General features: G+C 35.5%; 1 protein-coding gene across 1 annotated transcript in view; it reads right to left on the bottom strand.

Moving 5' to 3' along the window:
• Nucleotides 1-540: 540 nt before the first annotated feature.
• Nucleotides 541-27,012, bottom strand: part of LOC137408324 (high affinity cGMP-specific 3',5'-cyclic phosphodiesterase 9A-like) — a 59,915-nt gene continuing 33,443 nt past the window's right edge. Inside the window, exons 6-14 of the mRNA XM_068094815.1 lie at nt 24,504-24,685; nt 12,881-13,022; nt 11,361-11,456; nt 8,248-8,370; nt 6,473-6,633; nt 5,365-5,467; nt 4,919-5,023; nt 2,438-2,584; nt 541-1,186 (exon numbers count right to left, since the gene is read on the bottom strand). Of these exons, the coding sequence (XP_067950916.1) occupies nt 1,031-1,186; nt 2,438-2,584; nt 4,919-5,023; nt 5,365-5,467; nt 6,473-6,633; nt 8,248-8,370; nt 11,361-11,456; nt 12,881-13,022; nt 24,504-24,685 (1,215 nt within the window). The 3' untranslated portion in view covers nt 541-1,030. The remainder of the gene's footprint in view (nt 1,187-2,437; nt 2,585-4,918; nt 5,024-5,364; nt 5,468-6,472; nt 6,634-8,247; nt 8,371-11,360; nt 11,457-12,880; nt 13,023-24,503; nt 24,686-27,012) is intronic.

Below are 27,012 nucleotides of genomic sequence, written 5' to 3'. Positions count from 1 at the left end.
TACTTTCTGATAAAAGTTACAAAAGATTAGTGTAAGTTCATTTTCAACAAATGCTGCAGTTAATTAAACAAACATTAAAACAAATGCATTTTAAATAACTGCATTTAAAACCTTGAAGTGAAAACCTATAACTATATATAGGTGTAAAAACTAAATTAATGAACCGCCAGGGTGTGAAGATGTGTAAGGTTAGAAGTGTAGACATGGTAATGGGGGGGGGCAGGAGGTCACGGTAAAGATATCAAACTCTAACTAAAGCTAGGTTATGTTTAAACTTAATTAGTTATATACTTTCTTATGATTTATATTCTCTTTTTGTTTTGATCTTTTTGCTGTCATTTACGAAACTGGGGTACTTCGAGACACTTTAAAATTAATCAATATATTAATAAATTATTAATAAAATTTTGTTAATATTACTGATAAAATAATAATTAAATAGATTCATTTAAAATTTATTTTGGTTCAATTTATTTTGCATCTCCACCCTACCCGATGGCATGCGCAAACAGGCTATATAAACAGAAGTACATTCATACATTTGTTTTATTATGTTACAACAACCAATCTCAAATGGAGTTTAATTATGAATACACGATTTCACACAATAAAAAAATATAAGGTAGGTATTAGATGATAACACAATGCCTCAACAGGGAGATCAGCTGATTGTAAGTGTGCCACAGGGCTAGACAGAGGAGATATCGTCGTATGACTATGGCCCCATGATAAGATAAATATGTACTACTGTAGTTAGAGATTTCTGAAGCACATTGCAGTGTAGACATTAAGAAATTATAGTAAACATCAATTATGATTACGTATAATAAAATTATTACATTCATGATTAGTGTAAATATTATTGTATATGTAAAACTATTGTTGAAGCGATATCATGCACCCTCTGTAATGAGTGGTTACCGATACAGGGTGCTATCTTCAAATAACCCTAGAGGTAGAAGAGGTGTAACAGAGTTATCCTTCCAGTTTTGATGTATAGAAATGACAACTCCATGATATGTTTCAATGCTCAGGCTGTGCCATTTGTGTGAGGGATGACTATTTTTGGATTGCTATTAAGGGAGGGTGTTGACGGAGCCTTGCTCGCAGGTACCACTCTAGGAGGAACTGTTGCTTGCTTTAGGTAATAGTCGAGAGCATCATGCAATGGTGTGAGTACGGGTTCCTAAAATGAAAAGTGTTATGAAGATTGACCAAACTATGAGAGGTTGGATTTTAAACGCAGTCTAAAATGGCCTCCATCTCACTGAATCTATTTGTAAACAGTTAATTTCTGTGGATTGTCAACAATTTGTTATGACAATAACGTTTACGGAGCTAATTGTACATTGTACGGAGCTAATTTTACAGCTATATTTGTGCATGAAGGCTAGTTTACATCGTACCAATCAGCAATGTATCCCACAATACATTGCTGGAAATCAGAAATCACTGTAACTATCAGCAATGTATCCCACAATGCATTGCTAATAGTTAGTGGTAACATTACTCACACTATCACATGCCCATCTACACATACATCAGCCAATAGTCCGTGGTATTGCAGACTATTGGCTGATGGTATTGCGTTCTCACTATACAACGAGATCTCCGAAATCATAAAATACTAGTCCAGCAGCAACTATCGCGAAGGGAAACAGATTAAGCAATCCACGACAGCCGATTTTTAGCGTCGAAGTGGTGCAATCGCACAGATTGTTGTGAATGCTTAGCAAAATGTCGGTAAAGTTTGACAGCCGCAATGTTTCCGACATCCACATTACCTCAGTGATGTCATCAGTTCACGGTGTGCGTAGTCAACAGGACAACCAGAGAGTTCAAGAAGACAACCGCGACATACAGTGGCGATACAGTGTGAACCAGCCTTTAGGGAAAATGCTACACGTTACCAAGAAAAGCTTGCAAGTATGGTAGCACTTTGGGTTCAAAACTTGAAATAAACTAGAGAAACGCTTCATTAACAATAAATTTAATTGTTAAAATATTAATATATTAATTGATTTGAGATTTTTATTATTTGATAGCTGTAGAAGCACTCTTGCAGTCAAACATCTGCAGAACACTTCTCTTTAAAACCACACAGAATCATTTATGCTTTAATGCTGTCACAATTAAGATATTTGTACAATGACTTATGGAAATTGTTTTAATTTATCTTTTTATATTTTGAGGAATTATCTTCATATTTTTTTGCTAAAAAACTTTGATTTTCAGTTGTTGTCTTTAAAAATCTTCAGCCAGTCACAACAAAGCAATAAGCAAAAATATTAAACTCTACCAATTGCATGACGTTGCATTGTAGCTTCAAGCCAAACCTACAAGATGTCAGCCGTAAGGTCTGCTGGACACGAATAATATGCTAATTTTTTTAAGAACTCATGACTGAAGGTAGAGAAGTAAGTAAGTAATGACTCACCTGTATGGCTGGGTAGAGGACAGCGAGAGACTCAAATAGAGGCAGTAAGACAAATTGAATAAAATTGACTTGAGATGAATGCTTGTTAACTTTTTCGCGATCCATGAATGGTGCTACAGGCAAACCTTCCTTCTTCTCCAAATCACTCTGAAATAAAACCAATCGTCTTTTGACTAAATGTTAAAAACATTGGCATTGGTTCCACACCTTAAATGAATCCTTGCGAAAGTTTATTGAAAAAGCGTGTATGTCCATGCAGTCAGAGAAGATACTGTATTTGAAGCAAACTTCCTGTTGGAAGTGATTGTCTTACTGCAGTCTTGAAAACACATTTCAATGCCATTCAGTGGGTTCATCCAATGATTTTTAAGATGAAACTGTCAATATCTAAGAGCACATAACTTCACAATTGCCCATAGTACATGCTGGCTATAGACACTGATGAAGTGTATAGCCAGTAGATGTCTACGTCTACTACTCAAAGATGCTATTAAACAAGGCAGTGTATTACCAATTAGTTTGACCAATGAAATCGGCCTTATTTGTGTGAAGGAAATGTCTGTTGAATTCTCAATTATCATTAATTTTTGTGGATCATTGAGAACTTGTAATGACAAGGAGCTTTTTGCTGCTACCTGTATTGGCACTGATGCAATTTTGCTTAAGGAACAAACGCTGCAAGTTATAGAGGAAATCCAGGCAGCTAGAAAAGTAATTTAGCTGAAGTTTAGATAAATTAGAAGCGGGCAACCAACATTGTGGGACTAGCTTATTGTTTGTCAAAGGTTGTATAAAGTGACAGTTACTCAGCTGCCGGACCAATGAATGATCTTTCCATCTTCTTACTTTACCTATGCTAAATGTTTATTTGACTTCAATTGAAGCTTTCAAAGTTTTTTGTGGTTTGTATCCTCAATTTTTTACATGAAGGTTACAGGTTTTCAAGTCATTTCAACTTCGTGATATGAACAAATTGCATACGGTACAACATCTAACAATTATTTTAAAAATATCATTGCTAGCTGCTTTAACAATCTTCAACCTAATATCTGTTTGCTTAGCAAAGAAACCATTTATTTGATTTTAGTGTCCAACTGTTGCCCTTTTTTGTTTTATGGTTGTTGTATGGCATAATTTGAAAACCATTTCTGTTTGAAATGAAATTATTGCCAATAAAGTGTATTATCTTTATAAATAAATGTAAGTGTTTGTCTTTTTGTCTAACCCTCTGTCCAGTTGACGCAATTAAAATCTAGCTATGAAAAAGTCACATGGCACTAGATTTGACCTCGGGACCTCCGGATCTAGATGCAGCGGACTTATCCATTAACCTAGACGGAATACTATAGCTTCATTGGGCAAATAGTCATTACATTGGTTAAGATAGTCACGCTTAAGCGCTTGCTTATGGTTAATGACTAGCACTGTTGACCATTACGCATAACGACTTTGTATATATTATATATGTGTATACGCAGTTGTTTAATCGTCGATCGTTTAAGCGTGGCTATCTTAACCAATGTAATGACTATAATATATACGTCATGCTACAGACTTTCGGCTTCAATGCTCTTTCGGCTATTGAAGCTTCATCAGTGCAGCTCAGAGCTGACAAGGGAGACAAATCCCACTGCCAATGAGAGTAGATTGCCTGCCATGAAACAACCAAGTTGCTTCGCAGACTTTTAGAAAATCAATGTGCTGTATAATATAAATTTAATAATAATAAATATATATATATATATTATAAGCTTTTTTCAGATAAAACAATATGAGTTCAATATTTCAACTATCGATTACATTTGCTTTTACACAAACATTTGAGTGTTTTAGTTCGTTTTAGTTTACTTCGACTGGAGTTGAAATTAATTGATGTAAAGACGAAGGGTTCATTTTACTTAGTATGTTTTCATTTTCACAGTTCGTGGAGACCAGCACTGAAATGCTGGACAAGTGAAGAATTGCTAGATGTTGACAATCAGTGATCAATATTATATATCAATCAATATTATATATCAATCAATATTTTATATCCTCAATTTCTTAGCAAATATTATTGTTTAGCTTGAAATGCGCAACTTTTTATTCGAGAGATACTATTTGTTACCCCTTACGAGGCAGCACATACGTGTACGCCAGGCTGCTCCTGTGATAACATTTCTCGTCATCAGTCCCAACTACCTGCCAGCGAATCATTGATTCAAGGACCAGTTCATGAATAAATTGAAATTTTTCAAACTCGTTTTTAGGTGTTCATTTCTTAACTAGATAAAAACAACATTAGAATCAAAAGCGTGACATAAGCCGTGTAGAAAAGCTCAGAAAGGAATTAAAAAATGAAAGGCAACCGACTTAGTTTCTAACCTGTAAATTCCGAAGAACATTTTTCTAAAACCCTAATCCATGGATTATGTTTAAATTATCAGAAGGAAATTCCTGATAAAGGAAAGAGATAAGGAAATTTTGTCAAGATGAGACTACCTGGTTAAAAAATTCCTGCAAGAGACAGTCTATCCAGGGCTCTGCCACCTCCATTGGACGACATTCATTTGATATGTCAGCGCATTTAATCAGTATCCTCATCAGCTGCAAGAGGTAAAAGGTTAAAGGTCAAAGGTTTCCCATTTGTGAACTTTAGCCTGCAATCTATGATTAGCTTTGAAGTAAAGAACTTGGGAAAACACGTTTTCAAGCCACAAATTAAACATAGGTCCATATAGAAACAGTGGGCAACTAGGCTAGGGACACCATAACTGAAGAATTGTAAAGTTGTCTTCTCATGGTCAGAAGTCCACATTTGTAGACATAAAGAAACAAATATCATTAGCTTAAGAATAAATTGTCATAGACAAAAGTTCTGGCAAATGTGGAAAAACATCTTCCCACCATGTGATTATGATTAGTTCCTGGTAGATGGCAGCACTTACCTGATGCCTATGAGCAGCATTCTGGAAAGAGAAGACAGGAAGTATTTTTTGAAATTCACTAAGGATACCATTGTGCTTCGCCATGTCAGTTGCCAGTATGCACCTGAATTGAACACAAGAGCTATGTGAAGGTCAATGTGGCTTAGTTTTTTTTCTAATTGTTCAAAGAGAGGATGGCCTGATGCCAAGGCTGGCCATAGATCAAACATACACTAGAGGTGGTTTAACTGCTAGCGTACATTCTATGGACGGACAGGGTTGAATTGATGCTGATCAGTCTGATCATAACATATTTTGCAAATTATGACTTTCACTGCTTCGGGAAAAAAATGAAGTTCATTATGAAACCAACCAACTGTTACCTTTAGATATGAGTCAAATTGGCTTCTCGGTTCATTTATGAAATGTCTACCAAATATCACGTATAATGTTTTTTGTTTTCTTATGGGTCAAAAGTAAGGTCCCTTCATGGTGAGTTAATGAACCTACTACGACTAGTTACTCTGCCTGAGATTGCAATGAACTTGAAGAGGGGAACACGCAGAACTAGAGCTTTACGATATAGACATTTAATTGTTCGGTAGCGACTTTTAAGATAGATGATTTGAAAATCGCCACAATTTAAAGAGAGATCACAAATTGCATAGCGATGTGAAGGCAAATTGATATTGTGTGAAGGTGATTTATCTTATACTTAGGGATTTTCAGAGATACTGGAACTAAAACACGCAGGCCTTCTAGTTTTATAATACGCTTATTCCACGGCCTTCCACGCCATTTATGAAATAAATGTTTCTAATTATCACGAACACAAAGCTATTTCTTTTTAAGTTGAAATGTACAAAAAATATATATTAACTAATATTAACTTTATTGTATATATACAACTGCATTATATATTAATTATACTATAATATATAACTTATTAACAAAAATTTACAAGTTTTTTCACATAATAATAGTATTGTGTTATATCTGAAATCGTTTATTTGCAATATTGAATCGTCTAGTAATTTTTGGAAATCGTGAAGCTCTATTCAGAACTAATCAGCACACACTGGTAGCCCATCCAGTAAATTGACTACCTGCTGTTAGCTGACACCCTCACCTGATCATACACTCACGAATATCTACAAACTGTTCTTTTGACACATTCTTCAGTATGTTACATCTGTCCAGAGAAAGTATCCTGAAGGCTACACTGCAATGGTGGTTCTCCAGAGGAGATGCATCATTGTATCGCACTGCAAGCTCCGTTTGAGCATTTACCTACACAGAAATAATTTGATCCATTAGAAGGTTACAGAAAAAATTGTAGTAAGAACAATCAAATCTCCGTGTACAAAGTTAATCCATTCCGATATTTATTTCGTGCATCGAACACTAATGTCAGATTAAGCAATCCCATAAGAGTTCATTGAAGTTTTTTCATTCATTCCACAAACTAAACAATAAATATTTCAGGTAATTTAATGTATGTACCTAACATCAAAACAAATACATTGTATATCTAAATAAACAGAACACAATAATATGTGACAACCTAAATACAAACAAACGATAACAATATTTTTGTTGTCATATTACATTAATGACATCTGATTTGAGGTGCAGCTATGTTGAAAAAAGGGTGAGTGTCGCTTAGATAGAGGTGGTGATAGAGATAAAGGGTGAGTGTCGCTTAGATAGAGGTGGTGATAGAAATAAAGGGTGAGTGTCGCTTAGATAGAGGTGGTGATAGAAATAAAGGGTGAGTGTCGCTTAGATAGAGGTGGTGATAGAGATAAAGGGTGAGTGTCGCTTAGATAGAGGTGGTGATAGAGATAAAGGGTGAGTGTCGGTTAGATAGAGGTGGTGATAGAGATAAAGGGTGAGTGTCGGTTAGATAGAGGTGGTGATAGAGATAAAGGGTGAGTGTCGCTTAGATAGAGGTTGTGATAGAGATAAAGGGTGAGTGTCGCTTAGATAGAGGTGGTGATAGAGATAAAGGGTGAGTGTCGCTTAGATAGAGGTGGTGATAGAGATAAAGGGTGAGTGTCGCTTAGATAGAGGTGGTGATAGAGATAAAGCACTTTTAGTTTTATTTTTATAGTTGATACTTTATATCTTATTTGTAATTTTCACATCTAACATTTTCTTTTGCTCGTTTAAGGCGTTATATCTTGTATCATCTAATTTTGTAAGTTTAAAGAATCGACCCAAAAACATTTGTTCATGTTTTCTATGATTTTTTCTTTAATTCTAGGAAAGGATAGTGGCATTTCCTTTATGCCCCCACTACTATCATTATCAGTGACATCGGGCACCACACAGGATTTTAAAACTATATAAAAAAAATTGTTTTTTTTGTGTTATTGGCGGTATTATTCCCGCACTATGAAATCAAATCATATGAAGGAGAACTGTGCTATTATGTAATGATTTACAAACCGCATTGTTTCCAGAAACTTCAGGCTTCATATTTTTTAAACATTTTTAAATTTTTTTTTAAATATGTTTAAAATTTTTAATCATATTTTAAAAATTACTTTGAATGTTGAGACGAACATTATTTGCTCAAAGTGATTACAAGTCGAGGCATGACTATACTAGTGTGAGTGATTGTGTATTCCGGTAAACAAATGATGTGAATTGGCACATTTAGTGAGTAATGCTGAGTCCCGCTATCTTGCTAGGCCAATACACCGGTTGGTAATTTATGACATCGGCCTACTCAGCCTTCCATTTTATCTCTTATCTCTTTTACTTTGTAAAAAACTTAGCCCCAATACCAGTATGTTATAGGGGCAGGTCTAGCCCTTCTTTGTTAGTTAAAAACCTAAGACTGTCTGACCTAAGAACCACAGCTATATGAACCTTGACTGTTTGACTACACTGACATACCTGATAGGTGTTATTGTAACCAGGGTGATCTAGGTCATGACATACGGCAGAAGTTAAAAGGGCAAACAACTCCTCTTGTGTAAAGGCTTTTTGCAAGTTGAGTTGCTTTATCAATCCGTACATCTGTAATAATAGAATAACATACATTAGTAGTAGTCATTCAAACATGTTTCAGATGAATGCAAATATGAAGATTTTTGCGTATTGGTGACTATTATCCCACCCAGCCACCAACAGTGTCAGCAAAAAGAAAAAAGTGTTTTTCTTGTGAGAGGTTTTCCGTTATGGCCACTGCAGATGTCTGTCTAGACAAATTTAGAGGTACAGCTGCAGAGTTTAACCAAACCGAAACTGCTGTCTGCTTATTCTAAGGCGAAGTCTTAGGATAATAATTTCAAATTGTTAAAGGTTGACTTGCAACAAAATTCACATTACAGTTATTTGGTATCAAAAGATTAATCATGTCTTAATCTGATGTGTTGTAGGTGCAAATCATGTGGAAATGTGATTACAAGCTTTTAAAAGCTCAAAAACGAACAGTTAATCGCAGCCATCATGAAAACGCTGTAGATTGTAATCAATTTATTTTTCTGACGTACTCAAACTATTTGTAAATTTGTAAAAATTCACGTAAATTGAAAGGCCAATAAAAAGCTCAATATAAAACATCTTGTAGCACTAGTTTATGACAAACACTTCGGGGTTTCACTGAAAAGCCCGTATCAAATATAGATGCTCACTACTTTTCAGTTTTGTTTCGGCTTGGTCTAATTGTCTAGTCGTAATCTGATCATGTGACCCATACTTCCTGCCAAACAGCGCGAATAGTGTCTGCTGCATTTTTCGACTATCACAGGTGACCAACAGGCTCCTCATGTTTATCAGAGGATGATATGCACTCCTTCGAGCTAAGGTTAAAAAATTAAACGAAATTTTTTACGGTAAGCTATAAGATATCAGTGCTAAAAGTGACAGCGTTACAATGACGGTAAAACAGACGCGTAAGAACAATAGACATGGTTTTATTGAATGCGTGAAGTATATTTGTGAAAATATTTCGACGAATGAGCTTGCATGAAAGTGTAAAGAAAAAAGCCATCTTGTTCGGCTACGTCCTTTTGAGCCGTTTTGGAAAGAGATTCTAGTCTACAACGTTTTCGTGATGGCTGTGATTAGCCGTTCGTTTTCGAGCTTTTACGAGCTTGTAATCACAGTTCCACATATTTGGCACCTACAACACAGCAGAGTAAGACAGGGTGAATCGTTTGATACCAAATAACTGTAATGTGAATTTTGTTGCAAGTCAACCTTTAAACTACCTATATTTTTCCAGCCAGCCTTAAAAAAAGTTCCATGTAAAAGTACTGAATGCTGCAAACAATAATGCTTAGACAACTTCGAGTTATTACAACTCCAAAACGCTTATCCGCTTACTTAAAGTCACAGATAAATGAGATGAATTAAGAATGCAAAGAGAAACCTCAAATCAATTTATTCACCCGATGTGCGATGTGCGCACTATTTTAGTGCATAAAACCTTTCTCGAAATGCCTCATTAGTCGACCTCAGCTGTGGTGTGACAAACCAAAGCGACAGTGACAACTCCCACAGATTCTGTCAATAACTAGAAACATTCTTCGCTAACGTCTGTATCGAATGATGAAGTACAAATAAATTAGCCAAGCTAGATGAATGTATCACCTGCAGGCCTATTTTCTAGGACTAAGACTGGTAACCACGTCACAACTGTAACCCTTTGCATAAGATGATTCTGTTAGCGCCTTCTGACTACCACCTAGCAGAGCTTCAAGTATATCTGATGGTTAGCTTTGTTTAAAGAAATGAAACTTGACTGTTTCACATTCTGTGTAGCACTACTGGTGGATTTCATGTTTGCCTACGCTGACTCACAAGCGCTAAGTATTCATAACCTTTTCTTGAACCGGTTTGGCAGCATCTGGCAGCATCGGTGATCTGGCAGTCGGTAACGTTAAAGCTGACCCTATACTCATATTAGAATGCCTAAATAATGCTTTGCTTATAAATTTGGGCAGCAAACATGTTTTCATTGTATAAGAGACAAAATGGAAAGTGATTACAATGAAGCAATGACATCCTGAGGTATTGTTTCTATGAGAAGACAATAGGCGAGTCATAGGATTTTACAACAAGCGAATTGATTTGCAGCAGAGTCTTACTGAATCAAACGCAAAACGTTTATGATTGGAGTATCGCTCCGTATCTGAGCATTTGAAACCAGGAAGCTCTCTAGCTAATATGTGTGAACATGATTAAAGAATTTTTTTATTTTGTTGCAATGAAAATCAAACTTTTACAGTAATATGAGCGCCATGTGCATCCGTTCATCTTTCCGAGGCCACACTAATAGCTTCAGATAAAAGAACCACCTCACATATGAATCGAACTCAGATATTTCATTTTGCAATCAGACCCACTACCATTTGCACCACTTAAACCCCTTCTTACTGAGGAATTATTGTACACATAGTTATTACATCTGATGATCTCCCACGGCGCACAGTACTGTCAGCGAACTAGTTTTAATAAAACTATGAACTATAAGGCTCCCCATAAGGGTTTCCAGTGTGAAGCTCAAGTTCTTGCTTGTATTTTAGCCTAACTGCCAGTTTGGCCTTGACACACCCGTCAGTTTGGAAAAATGCGGATGGTGAACCATGGAAACTTGAGAGGCCATAACAACGCAAGAAGTTCCGGAGTTAACAAGCCTCACATCTGAGAGAAACATTTATAATAAATCTGGAATCGTGAAACCACCAAATATTAAACCGACCAGCCGAGAGTCTACTCAATAGTAAACCTATTAGATGTGTGACTGTAAAATAGTAAAGCTAGCATAATAAAGGTAATAGCATTCTTACCAGCTGTTGGACTGAGATAAAAAATTACTATACATGAGACTATGCAGTATTGACCCGATCATTTTAATATCATGAAATAACAAACCTACCACTTGTGAGCCTATGAAATAACAAACCTACCATTTGTGATACCATGAAATAACAAACATACCACTTGTGAGCCTATGAAATAACAAACCTACCATTTGTGATACCATGAAATAACAAACCTACCATTTGTGATACCATGAAACAGTGTTTGAAGTTGTGAAAAGGAACCCGATTGTAGCTCTTGTAAACCTCGCACAGCCAGTCATGGCAGACGCTTTTCTGCAAGAAAGTTAAATACCCTATTCATTGATTTTTAATTATATTAATAACAACTGAAGGGAAGAACATGATTGGCTGATTGCCTGCTTAAAAATAAATATAAAATACAAAGAGCCAATACTAAAATAGTAATTATGACCTTGACCCACATCATAGATGAGGTCACATGGTGATCTTTTATCGTGGTAGATAAATATTTCCTAAGTAGTCCACAGTACCAATTCCAATTTGTTAAATGAAATATTTATCGTGCAAAATAAACTGGACCCTTGGTTGCTTGTAAAACAAGAACTCTCATTTACAACATACGTACAAATCGTGAATTTAGTCAGTAGATATACATTATATAGTAAATTAATCCTCGTTTTTTTATATCGAGTATGTAAATCAAACAGTTGTATATTTATATTATTACGGAGGCTAAATTCTGAACATTTAAGTTTTTCATGGTAGAAGATAACAGACTGTTCAAGTCATATTCATTATATGACTTGAAATAAGCTAATTTAGACAAACTACCTGCTTTTATAAAGTACTAGCATCCCAAATAAACGTTAAGAATCCCAAAACCAACAAACAAATAACCAACTTTGATTATTTTATATAAAACATTTAAAATAATTCTTTGATACATTACTGTTGATAGAAATATCCTGTTTTGTTCAAATGTTCCATCATCAAGATTTGGAGGAATAATGAAACATTTGTATTCAAAACGGAGTGAGCTAATACAAGGAGCTATAATAGAACAGTCAATGAAATGTATCTCCATATACATGTGTTCATTATGTTTCACAAACCCGCAAGCTGGAAATAGCAAAAAACTGCAAGTCAAGCGAGCTTGTTACTTGTGAATTTTTATCAAATTTTTGTGAAAAATGGAAACGACACTTGTCGATGCGCAGAAGTTTCTAGCAAGCTATTCCATTTTTATCCTTTCTCAAACTTCAGTCTTTCTTATTTCGATTTGTACAGTTCAGAATGCACTGCAAAGACCGCTGGCCTGGAATTCTTTGTCTTTTTCATCGAAGTGCCTGATGAAAAATTGAACATAACAAAAGTCGCTTGACGTTCAGAATTTTGCGGTATCTATTTTGTGGATGATGCTAACTCGCAGATGATGCTAATTTGCAGATTAATTGCATCAAGGAAACAGTGAGTGTTGGGAAAAGGCTTCAGATATGCTGAAGGACAGACCTCTCTATCAGCTCGGTTGGAAATGGATTCTTTATTTTATCGAGACATCCTCACTACTGTTAGGTTGACATCAGTAGCAAAGGCGACAAGGCAGCAAGCAACGGTTTTTTTTGAACAAAGGGGGTTTGGTTATGAGGAAAAATACCAAGTCAAGTTGCAAGTTAAAACAAGATTTCGAGGTAAGCGAGTGTTTGTTGAGTGTCGTAGAGCAGATATTAGAAACTCACTGGAATACTAAAAGTTTCAAGGAAACCGAGATCAATATACATCTGCCTAAGTAAGACGAGCATCTCAGGCTCATTCCACTGCCAGTTGTTGAAGTTGACATCTTCTAGGAGACCTTTGACCTCGTCTCTCACCTCCATATCCCTAAATCGAGATAAGATAACCCACGAGTTAACAATCACTGAGTGATGCCTCTATGGGTGGCTACAATCTGCTTACAGTGCACTGCATTACTACTACAAACCATACTTGTTTTTGGCAACTTGTATTATTAAATATACGAGTACCCTGTCAGTCAGGTGTACGGTGGGAGATTGTCAGGCATGTCAATACAGCTCAGTGAATAAGTATATGCACTGTTATTTTCAAATACCACAAGGTGGTCAATTGGTGCAGGTGTTAGCTGTCTGACCACACTGACTGCCAAGAGTTCAAGTCCTGTTGAAAGCAGTCTTTCATCCCAAACTTTAACCCTGACTACATACATGTATTGTCTACTACCGTATATTATCCTGACTACATAACGCGCCTATTATATTATCTTAAACATTCTTGTTACGTTAACACACTTGTGATGCAAGTCATCAATAACAGATAGGGTTTGATTTTGTAGTTATTAGTCTTTAGTTACATAAATGATAAAAACACAAGTTTACAGAACACTATATTCCTGTTAAATATGCCATTAAAACTAACTATTACAGTGCGAATGGCAAATCATAAAAGGGTGAAGAGGGCGTGAGTGTTTATCCTTTGGCCATGGTAAAACAACTTTTGATGTCACTCCAATTTGGCTGGCCTTTAAAATTTTGAGTTATTGCAAAAACCCACACATTTTAAGCATAATTAAACATAAGATTTGGAGTTTGCTTCTCTCATTAAAATGAAAGCTCAGTACAAATCCTATTAGGTATGCAGGTTGTTGGCATGAAACAAATTGCTGTGGATGGTTTCGTCAGAAAGGGCTTGCAAGAAAATGAAGTTCTCGACCCCAACAATGACATTGAGAAGTTGGTATCGTTAACCACCCGTGTGTCTTTAGCAAAAATTAGGCATAAGAAAGGAGACAAATACATTTATAACCATTATATATGAAAAATGCCCGCCTGACTTTGTTTTAGGTTTTTTATCATATAAAAAGACTATGTAAATGAAAATTGTTTGCATTAATCTGAACCGATAGTCTAAAAATTTATTTCCAGGACCGTCTGGGAAGCTCTGGGCTCTCAACTAATCAATTGCAGAAGTAGAGGAATTATTGAAAAAAAAAAAGAAATATGGTTTTTTTCGGCTGGTAATTAGGTTAAATTTTTAAAAACAAAAGTTAACGTAGATATGATTTTCTTGGTTTTTCAAAATCTATTCTTCGTACGCAAGGCAATGCGCCTCGACCGACTACTTGGGTTTTCCAGAGATGAAAGGGTTCATCTCTGGTCACAAAACTATAATCCACCCGATTAAAACCACCAGCGGTATGCCATGGTGCTTGGCAACACCTCACAAGAACACACAGGTTTGTGCGTATGCAAATAGTTCTAACTATAAATATGTTTCGCTAGTAAGCCATTGTCTGGAACTAGCCCTAAAACATGACCAACAAATGCAGCAGTTCATGTTTTCTTCCACATATGACTTGTTGTGCAAGACAGATCTTATCTCCGCAAAAGTAGCAGCATCCTCGCCCCAAGTAACCTGAATACAACTACACAAAGATATACTGTCATGCCCTCGCTGGATTTACCATACTCGAAACGCTAGCAGTACAACGGTGCTTGACACTGTTAACAAATGACAAGTATTGTGCTCAGCTATAGCCAATGCAATTAATTTTGGTAAACTGAGGGAATTGAGCCAGTGGGGGATGTTTAATTATATCTACCTTTCAAAAGGCTCACATCTCTGAAGCCTTTTCCTACGTGTCACCCATCTACTTCCACTCAATACAAAAACTATTGCATTGCACATCTTGGTGCTTGTTTGTTCTTGAGATGTCCAATTTATTATTCACTACTCATTCAGAGCTGTAGCTGAACAGCTGATAGACAAGTTAGTGTAAAGAGTCAACAGCTCTGTTATAGGAAGTCCGAACCCACTGATAGCGCCGGCTCTAATTATGCTGGCTTACTAATCTTCGTCTATATGCCACTGAAAGACTTCTCCAAGAAAGTTTTCTGGTTTCTCAAAGTTGAGCTAAGCTTGAAAGTTAGATGCTGTATTTTGTATTGTGTGCTTGCGAAGACTGTCTGCTCTGACCTAACAAAAAGTTTTTCATGTTTAGAAGTCATCCCTTTTTTGGAAATAGCATTGAGCCTGAAAAGATCATGCTTGCGGTGAACGTCGGTAACAAAAAACAAAACATATATTTCGTATAAATAGATAGGGAGTTTAAACGATTTAGGTTACATGAGATCTCCTACGACTATACAAAAATGTACTTCGTCGATAAACTAACAATTCTTGCAGAAGATACAAATGCAATAGTAGCACTGGCCATTACAAACAGTAATAGAAGACAACTTCCAAGGCAACACAGAGAAGACCATATGACCAGGCAGTAACACCAACTTGTGGCAGTAGTATGGCCTGTTCAGGAATGCTTTGGCAGCAACCAGAACACAACCCTCGATGACAACAGACTGCTGTCTTTATGTAACCTTTTGAGGATTCACAACAACCTTGAGACGTCATGTCAAAAAAACTGGGAATAGCTGATCGCAACAAGATGACTGTAGAAGCATGAAAACATCCTCATGAAGCTATCATATTTAAAAGTTTTATTGCTGGAAGCTGGCCGGTTTTATAGCTACGAAGAAACATACCCGACATTATAGAGTTATTGCTTACTAGCATTTAACTTCAGCCATAAATATGATTAATAGCGCGCACGTGTGTGCGGCAATGATAATCAATTTGTGTCGAGGTACTTTGACTTCCGCAGTTCTTTGAGAGCTGTCCAAGGTATAGAGCGAAGCGCTATCCGTTAAACTTTCAATAGATTTATCATAAAGCATATCTGAATTCAGACATACAAACTGATGGTGTCAACAACATACGTGTGAGAAACTATTCGTGGCTTCAGATATGTGAATTTTTTACTTTTTAAAGGTAATTCAAAAGCTGTTTTCATGAACATGTTAAATGTGTGTCAACAGCAAACGGAAAAGCCTAGTTAGTATCTACAGTTTACTGGCTAGCTTAGTATCATTTGACATGCAATTGTTTCCATGAGGCAGTTAATCTGCACCTTTGCGTCATGCGTGAGATAGAAACGGTAAAAACCTGCGAGTCAAACTAGTTTCGTTACTAGCCAGTTTTTACCGAATGTTTCATGCTTCCGAAAGATGCAGACGACACTTGCGACTGATGCACAAGAAAAGGCCGCCCAAGCTATTCCATTTTAGACATTTTCCACACTTCGTTGTTCTTATTTTGATTTGAGCAGTTTTGAATGCGCCGCTATGACCTCTGGCATAGAAACCCCTATCTTTTTAACAAAGCACTTGTGTTAATTCCCGATATATGAATGTCAACTAAAACACTTCTCTTCTTCTCGCGCAGAAACTCAGCACACACACAACCCCGAATCCGCATAATCCGTGTCATGGAATCGTAGTGTGTGTCTGTAGATCATCAATATGCAGAAATCATGTGACACGTCTACTGGAAATTCAGTGTTCACGCGTTAAATTCCGTTAATGGTTTCACAAAAGGAAGCTATCGTGAGGTTTCACCTCTGATAGTTCCAGTCAATAAAACTAACAGCCGACTCCCGTTACGTACGGAGTCAATAATGGCATTATCCTTTACTTATCAAGAGAATCAATCTCACAAGAATTCCACTGATGGTCATATTTCAGCTGGAGCCAACCAAACGTGGAAATTCCAAAATATATTTTCTCAGAATAGGTTCACCTGATACATCAGCAACAAAATGATGCTGAATGCTGTTGGTTTCTTTGACACCTGTACAAGTTGCGTATTGGTCAAAGTGTTACACATTGAAGTATTTTTTATAAACATTTCATATTATTATACATCTTTATATTATTATACATATTATCATATATATTTTTACATACACTATTATAAATATTATTATATATCTTTTGCATATTACTATATATATTACATACATTTTTGTACACATTACTATAGAATATACTATATATTATTATCCATATTCTTACACAATCTATTATATTTATTACAATACATATTATTATACAATCTATTATATATATTATTATACATATTGTTATATATATTATATATATTATTGTACATACTATTATACTGTCTATATTCTTTACTATAATATGAGCAGTGTCCATCCGCCTGTCCAAAGTCATGCCAAAAGTGTAAGGAAAATAATTACCTCACACAGGAAATGAACTCTGGTACTCTGATTCACAGTCCTTGCCACTACATGTGTTAATTATGCACATACTTATTACTCATTACAATCTCTCACAGCGCAGAAGGCTTCCAAGCATACTAGTATAAATATACTAGTATACATATACTATTATGCATATACTAGTATATGTATACTAGTATAAATATACTAGTATACATATACTATTATACATATACTATTATACATATACTAGTATACATATACTATTATACATATACTAGTATATGTATACTAGTATACGTATACTAGTATACGTATACTAGTATACGTATACTAGTATACGTATACTAGTATACATATACTAGTATATGTATACTAGTATACATATACTAGTATATGCATACTAGACTACTAGTATACATATCTATATATATATTTCTCAAAGTCCGTGTGTTGGAATTCCGTCTGTTGGAAATCCGACTATAGCTATTATTAGAACAGCTGAGCTGGACAACAATACAGACTCAAAGTCATGGCTTACCATCATTGGAAGCCTAACCTTATTAACTAGCTTAGCGGGAGTTTTCCATTGGCAATATGCCAGGCTACTAGCTTGAAAGGTACAGTTGTTTGACAAAGTTTTAAAACCTTTGCAGTTGTTTTTATTTTTCTCTTAATTTATTTCAACTACACGACACACTTCTCTCATGATAAATTATGTACTTTGAAAGTTATAATGGCAAATATTGTTATATGTTAAATACAAATCAATTTTCTGTCCAAAGACTCTTCTATTACACAGGCAACGCCGGGTGGCACAGCTAGTACTAGTATATGTATACTAGTATACGTATACTAGTATACGTATACTAGTACAGTGCACCCTCGAGATACGATTACCCTGATATACGATTTTTTCACCTTACGAAGTCAAACATTGTGATATCTTCACCTCGCTATACAAATTTTATTTCACCATACGAATTTGAGAAAAGTTTTGCTCGAGTTAAAATTTGGCCGTCGGTGTGCTCATAACACACGTCGAAATAAAAAAGACACCGAAATATAGTTTGCCGAAAACATTCTTAGAACGTTTAGAAGAGACACGATGATCGACTTCTCTCATGTCCGCGTGGAAAATTTCGTGTTAAATACACAAGCGAGAGCAAATATTCATTTGTAGCGTTATTATAGCTTTTACTATAAACTTTTAAGTCAGCATACGTATATAACTACAAGTATCTACATTTAATTCATTATATATAGAATCTGAGACCGATACAAACGTTACAAAACGAAGGAAAAATGATTTCTATGTCAACAAAGTTGGATGCCGTAAATAAGAAGGGACCCGTATTATTAACATTGTCAAGGAATACGATCGCAACCAATCAGCATTTGCAATTATTATTAAAACAAGAACTCCATTAAAGCAAGCACAAGAAAGAGCTTCCGACTGAAGATTTGAATGAGCTAGGTCATGCACGCGATCAGCATTGAATAGGAGCAACCATTTAGTGAAGGCGAGGATGTAAAAGATACAGAAAACCCCACATTCGCAGAAATATTTCAAGCGTTTAATTTACTGATGTGGACTGGTACATTAAAACAATGCATGTATAATATATATTATTTATCTCTTGTGCGGCATGTTTTTCATATTTTATTCATTTTATTTGTTTCCTTTTGATTTTATGTTTTATTTTCTTGTTTAACCATGTCTTTGCATATGGGCTTGTTATCTTCTACGTGAATACAATTCATCGATCATGTATGTATGTAACTCATATAACTAGCTACTCAAGATAGTTGATGCATCCACACTACTTTCTGAAACTTGCTAAAGCCCTGTCCCCCCTCCCCCCTAGGGTATAAATACGTACAAACTTTGTATGTATGGTTACATTGATTCTTGTGCACATGTCATACAAGACAAACTACTGTACCACATTCTCTGGATCCTTTTACAAGCGCTAGCTAGCAATTTTCTGCATTGCACCATCAATTTTTTCGTGGAAAAAGTAGAAAAATTGGACAGGAATGGATAACTTCTTTTAGACTGCTAAAAAATTCCAATTAGTAACGTTTTAAATTTATTTTCAAGTGTACAGCACCATAATTAGCAATGATACGTTTTTGCCTCCTCTCTGCTTTACTCACTACATGTACCAGCCAAAGCCACGTTACTCCAAAGGTATGTACATCCTGTATAGAAAATACAATTTTATTTTTCTTTTCGGTAGCCATTAAATGGTCAAGTGTGCGAGAGGCCGCTTTCTATAACTGCATCGCTCGGCCTTATGATTTAGGTTGAAAAAGGTTTCAACCAGATGGCTAAAGTTTATAGTGAAAGTGAAGATAGGAACTGCTGAAGGATAAAATTTCGTTATAAAAAGTTGAAATTCAGTAAAATAGTTCAAAATACATACTAAAAATTAGTTTTAAGTGTAGGTTTAGCATGCTAAACTTACTTGAAGTGAATTCAAAGTTTATGTTATGGGTACCTTTTGAAGGCAAGAACTCCTTACCGGATGTACTGCATTTGGTACAAACATAATTTTGCGTTTTATTGCAGATCATAACCATTAAAATACCCTAAATACAATACAGTTACTGTAGGTAACTATAATTACTAAAGTTAACATACAATTTTGTTGCTAATTGTCAATATGTACACATTTTTATAAAAAAAAATTGACGATTTTTACCAGGGGGTGTTTGCATTGTATAATTACAATGGTCTCTATACCCCTACATACGATTTTTTCACCATACGATGCCAACTCTGAAACGAATTAACATCGTATCTCGAGGGTGCACTGTATACATATACTAGTATACATATACTAGTATATGTATACTAGTAGGCCTATACATATACTAGTATACGTATACTAGTATACATATACTAGTATACATACTGCTATACAACACAGCTTGTGAGCTAAAGTGCCTGATAATATCTAGCTAGCAGCATGTGCATTAGTGTTTATGTATTATGATACGCAAAAAGAATCCTTTAGCTGTGTAAAGCAAAGATTTGTTTAACAGAAATTACAGCTGCGCACTTGATAGTGATGAGTGATCACCTTTGATCTACCATTAAGAAAGAATTATTGGAATGACCAAGAGGTCAATTACATCTGTTCCAGTATATGACTTTGTCCCCAGAATTCCAACAATGTGACTTTTTAGTGCTCCAGTCAGACTGATATACATGTACCTATGAAATGCCATCACTTATAGATGTAACGCTACACGATCGAATCAGCTATTGAAGAATACCAGTATTAGCAGAAATTTTAAAATATTCATCTCGCTAAGATATAAAACCGCAACGTTTGTCTGTTGGTGCGTGACGCTTCATTATTTTAACTTCTTTTCAGTAAGCCCCATTCTATGTATTTAAGAATGTTCAAGCTATAACTACGGTGACAATGCCTGACCTATACTAAGGTTGGTGGCTCAGTTTCTAAAATTCTGAAAATTTTCGTTGTGATAGTTTTAATTTTCGATATTTATCATTAGTAAAGATGATTGTCTGAAATTATTTTTGCTTTGAGACATTATTTTTTATTGTTAATGTTTTTTTATTTTCATTCATTCATTATTTAAGTACAAATTCTAGAACAATCAGACGTGAGTGATATTTGCTCATCACGACTGATATTTAAATATGTACTGATCTTCGCTAGCTTTCAGTATATTTTACCGAACTTTTTATCTATCAGTCGCTAAAACTTGCATAATGAGCAGGCGTTTAATGATGATAACCAATAACAGAGCTGCGACCTATTTTTCAACCAACCAATGAGGTGCTTGGCAGCAACTACAGGCTAGACTCTGCAGGTCGCTTCAATGAAACAACAAATTTTTTCAGTAAATGGCCGTTTTAGTACCAGGCTAAAACTGTCGCTAGTAGTTATATAGCTGCTGTAACAATCAAAAAGTTATATGAAAATCATATTCCAATTGTTCAATTGTGTCAACGCGAGGAACGAGGGTGGAAGAGTTGGAGAAAGGTTTAGATAAGGAGGTGGATTGAAAAAAAGAGAAGAGGGGACAAAGGAGGGGGCGTGGAAAGAGGGTACGAGGGCTTTAAAAACACGAGAATGAAAGTATACTTTTTGCTTTAAAAAAAAACTTCCCCTATAAAAACACAGATGGGAATATGAAACATATTTGATGTTTATACATGGCATCCTCTTTATAACTGTTTGAATTCATCAAGTTTTGTCTCGGTCATGTGAACTGATTCCCAGCTCCTTCCTGGTTTACCTATGCACGTAGTATTTTGTTATGAAATCATGCCATTGCGATAAAGTTGCGCAACGAAGCAAAAGAAATTACGCGAATGTGGAAAATGCTACGCATGCAGACGTTAGTCTACGCGGATCAGCTACTATGCAAATATTTGAACAGATTTCTATTTGTGGAATGTTCAAAACACTCCGTCGGATTTGAGGGCTAGTATCATAAGTATCCAGGGATAACTTTGACCTCTATAACATTCAATGTTGTTGAAAAGGTTTTTCCAGGTAAGACTGTCATAATTTGACAGAGAAGCCTATAAAACGGTCAGAAATTCAACTCTGAAACAATATCTAGCAAGCATAGCAACCCTTCAAAGGAAAGCAAAACTGAAATTTTGAAACACATCAATTTTTTAGTTTAATTCTCTCTGTCCTTGCTTCAAGTGCAGTTTAACAATTATTCACATCGTTTGCTGTTCAACCAAGTAATAAAGTACTTCCTGAGGCAACTGCCTTTGTTTTTCAATATTGGACCTAATAGATTTATGGCGATTATAGGCTTCACGATCTTTGATCATTTGTGTCCTCATTTTTTCCATGTCAATCACAGGTTTCCAACCCATTTCAACTTATGTGATAAGTACAAATTGCATACAACATCTAACAATTATTGCTAAAACATTATAGCTAACTATTATAACAATGTTTCACTTAATGTCCGTTCTCTTAATAGAGAAAGGTTTTATGAATGCAAATGTCAAACCATTTACCGTAGATGGTTTGATAGTAGATATAAGTTGATAGACCTCTATCAACTTATATCTACTATAACTTAACTTCCAGATAATGTAAAGAATTAATGTAAAGTTTTTGCTTCGTACTTCGTAAATAATTCCAAATAATATAAAGTGACAAATCAGGTGAGTTCTCAAATTTGATTTGAATGGTGGCATATTTTGCCAATTCTTTTGGGAAAACATGACATACATATAGCGTTATATCTATTACACATGCGACTTCCATAACATTCTAGTTCGTCGTGGTAGATCGTCAGATGTGTCGACAGAACAAAGAATAGGTAGCCGCACAATTTCTAACAAATACTTAAAGGCGATCGATTGGTTCAGGTGTTACAGCATTGTTGATAGTTATCTTTTATCTTAACCTTGACCCCTGGTTACATATAAACAACAAACAGGTAGACACCAGTCTTTTTGTAGAAAAAAAAATTGAATTTTGTTTTGCTTTATTGTAGACAGATAAAATATTTGATATTAGTTTTACTTTGCAGAATAGACTTGGCTGTCGAGAGAAAATAAACAAATCAATGTAAATAGACATCGATTGGTTTGATAAACTAAGCCTTTGCTCTTCTTATCAACTTGTTGTAACATTACGGCAATCATGGTCTATAAAACCAGTGAAATTGATTAGAAAAAGGAGGAAAATTGTTGATGCAGATTAATAATACTGCAGTTACGGTACAGCTCACAAATTAAAAAGTTAGTCAAGTTATACTTTTTTGTAAGGTCAAAGGGGTGAGTTTGGAAAGATCTTGGAACAGATTAAGCAATTTACTTGTATTTTACTGTTCTTACAACTTAAATTCTCTAAAACGTAAACGTTCCTGGAACGGATGATTTACGTTATAGGAGGGTTCGTCCACTGTGTTGGATATGATTGACTAACTGTTATCCTTGTTATGGTTTTTGTAAGGTATATTTTTGAAAATATTTTGTTTGCAATCAAATTTTAGTACTAGCGTCAGCCTTGTAACTTTAAACACATCAGACACGAGTGCGTTCTTTCGTTCTTAACATTTACAAAATTAATTTTATGATAAATCCTGCAAATAAATTGTGTGATTTTTAGTAGTTGTTTTTAATATTTTCATTCATCAAATTTTTTTTATTCAGAGTTATGCTATACTAACTTAATGCCCAGGTAATAAAGAAGTCTTTGTGCAGAAAACCTATTTTTATTTAACATATACAAACATACCATTCTAACTTTTAAACTTCTCATCATGAAAAAAGCGTTTTTGCTCAGTTCGAATAAGTTAATAGAAAAAATAAACGACAAGTACATGGAAGTGTGTGTATGAAAAAAGGTTACTGCTGCAGCAAAAGCTCGTTGTATTCAAAGTTTTGATAGACAATACTGGTTCATCTCGAGCTGGTACAAACGTAAAAATGAGAAATCAGACTTTCTTTGTCTGATACTTTGTATGACTGAACGGAGAGAGAATATGGACACAATTCCTACTCCAGATTTAAGCATTTAAGAAAAACATGAAAAATGCGTAAAAAGCTTTACTTTTTACAGATTTACCGAAACCAGAAGTATGAGTGCAACGGCACACTTGAAAATTACAACTTAAATTAAAACATGATAAAAACATTCATGATTCGCATGAAACTTGATGCGCTACATTGAAACTGCTCTAGTCTTTCCTTATATGTAAATGCTAAAACTGTGTGCCATGTAAAACTCTGTTGCATGTAACAGCATAGTTTTATTTTCAGTTTCTCGTTACACATGTCTTCACGAAACATTGCGATAGTAGGCAAAAAATTGAGTCGATAACAACATTTGATTGCGCCATCCCTCCTAAAAAGTAGACCAAGGAAAGCCAATTTCAAATCGGTTGTAACATAAATTACGATAAAACATTCTTATTGTGTACGGCTTGTATATTCTAATGTCATCGTCCCTTTAAGTCATCATTACTATAGATTGTTCAAACAATTTCTGCTTGTAAAACCGAAAGCTAACTGCACCCTATCACTGTCATTAATAAGTGCATAACATGCTTTCTTGCATCAAAACTATTTCTGTAGATTTGACTGTAAAAGTCGCATGTCGCAACGGTGTAGTGCAACTTGCTGTTTTGTTGTAACAGTCACAGATGGGACGATGGTCCCATCTGGCGCCGTGAGTTTTCATTTGGACAAGTGAGCATGTTTCATCACATTGTGTTGTGTCAAAGCATTACATATCAGACTATGCACTCACCTCATTCGCTGAAACCTCTGGAAAACAACTTCACAGCTATCTTCTGCTTCTGCAGTAGTCGTTCGTCTAGAGGGAGGGACTTGCTTTTTCCAATTATTGTTGGTGGTAAGAGAGAGACCAGGCGGTGAGCTGGTGCCGTTAAGGTCCTTAGAAAGGCCTATGAAGGCCATCTGCTCAAGGCTCTGTAAGCAAACATTCTCTCAGGCTATACAAACGACTGCGGGCAGCTGCGTGAGTACTAAGGTGAAGGTTAATGTAAACTGAGAGAAAAATGTGAGGAACTCTATTAGTTTTACGCCTAGTCTGTTTTACAAAGTCCTTGGTCCTTTAGACCTAACTCTGGCTTCAATCGGTGGTGTTACATCATAACCACATTCCTGAAGGCATTAGATGACCAGCCAGTCACCGGAGATAAGTCGGATTGGCTAGAGCTTTTTTCTGCAATGCAAGAGGAATTCTTTGGTTGCGAACAACCATTGCAAAAATAATGATGTCACCTTATTATGAAGGGAAAATAGACAACTTGTATGGATCTGCATTGTCTAGCGCTACCCGCTCTGTTACAGAACCCACTCAAAAAATACTAGCGCCTTTCTCTTTGTAAGACTTTACACAAATCAATGCAATTGTGATAATAATGAAAAATGAATGCTGTTGTTTTTCTTTGACATCTGTCATAGTGTTATTCATTGAACCACTTTTTAATCCTTTTCTATTAGTATATATATTATATACATGTATATTATTATATTGACTCCCATATATTACCCGACTTACATATTTATTGGATTGTTAACTTAGAGAATCGGGAAAAACAACTGCGTTTGACGTGAATCACAACTAGCCACTAAAAAGTGAATAGCACGCTTTGGAAATAATACTGAGTAGTACTAGCACTAGCAGTACTACTCAGTATTAGTACTGCCAGTAGTAGGCCCACAAGTACTACTAGTACTACTAGTAGTACTATTAGTACTACTACTAGTACTACTACTAGTACTACTACTAGTAGAACTACTAGTAGTACTACTACTAGTACTACTACCAGTAGTACTAGTACTAATTGCAGTACTAGTACTACTTGCAGTACTAGTACTACTTGCAGTACTAGTACTACTTGCAGTACTAGTACTACTTGCAGTAATAGTACTACTTGCAGTACTAGTACTACTGGTAGTACTAGTAGTAGTAATAGTGGTTGAAGCACTAGTAGTAGTTGATGAAGAGGAATGGACTTCTGTCTAAACCTGCATGGGTAAATAGTTAAAATAAACACTTTAGTATTGGTCGATCAGGAACTTGCTGACTAATCAAATGAATTGCATCTGACTTTGCTTGCAAACCCTCCAAAGTTAAATTTCTCATTCTACTTTTTCCCAGCGTGGAAAGTTGGTTTTATAGGTCAAGTGATTGTGACCAATAAGAATGTAAGAGAAAATTAGTGTTTGCATAGCCAGGTCATGCTGACAGTTAAAATGCTTACTTGTTGACATGCTGAGTTTTATGCTTGCAATAAAGCCTAAAACTCTTGTTACCCAACAGCCATGCCATGCATGAACATTGCAGGATATGTAATTAGGTTTTATGTTTAGATAAAGCTGCTGTCACACTACAGTTAGTATAAATTTTGACCTCGGCCAGCATACAACATCTAGGGTTGCTCTCAAAGCCGTAAAATAGGTAAATGATAGCAACAGTTAAGACTGATCAGCGAGACTGAGCTCCTACCAACGAGCTAATTGTTTATGACAGTTTATTGCCAAAACAAGCAATTGGTGACATTGTAGAGCAATTGATCCCATCCAAAGAGGATTAAGATGTTATGTAACCCTTGTTTATAGCTTGCCATTCAGGCCACAAGCTATAAATAATGTCATGACCTACAAAAACATCCGGGTTGCCAAGAATGGTGAACAGGCCCAGCTACTGGGGCGTAAGTTGAGACAAACAAAAGTTGAGACAAACAACGGACTGCGCTTTCTGGCAAGGAGGAAAGAAATGATAATATATTTTAACTGCATTGCTTCTTTGTGTCACCACAAGGCAAAGCAAATTTTATTTAAAGATTAGAATCGATGCCAACAAACATTTTTATTTTTAAAAAATGCTGACAAAAGTCATAGATTACATATAATGACATGGGCTCATTTTCCATTATCTCAAATAGGCCAGACAAAAGATAACCTCAAGGGCAATCTAGATAAAATCCACCAATAACTCTATAGCCTACACCTCTGCAATGCTATCATAATACAAGCTCGTCTGTCATTCGGAAACCTGCAGCAAGAGGTGACATTGACAGGGATGACATGCCTTGACATGAAATTTAACTGTTACTAATTTTTAGAAGAAAAATAATAAATCAATCAAAAAGATGAATCTGAGGATTGTGGGGTGCTGCTTCAGCACGGCGCAGAAAACAGTAGACCCCTAGTTGACAACTATATAGTAGGTATTTCTGAAATGACAAGACTTTATAACGATGTTTTTAGCAGTCAATTCAAGTCTG

The sequence above is a fragment of the Watersipora subatra genome, chromosome 11 (assembly GCF_963576615.1).
Source record: "Watersipora subatra chromosome 11, tzWatSuba1.1, whole genome shotgun sequence".
In the NCBI taxonomy this organism is placed as follows: domain Eukaryota; kingdom Metazoa; phylum Bryozoa; class Gymnolaemata; order Cheilostomatida; family Watersiporidae; genus Watersipora; species Watersipora subatra.
This window is presented reverse-complemented; position numbering and strand designations above follow the sequence as displayed.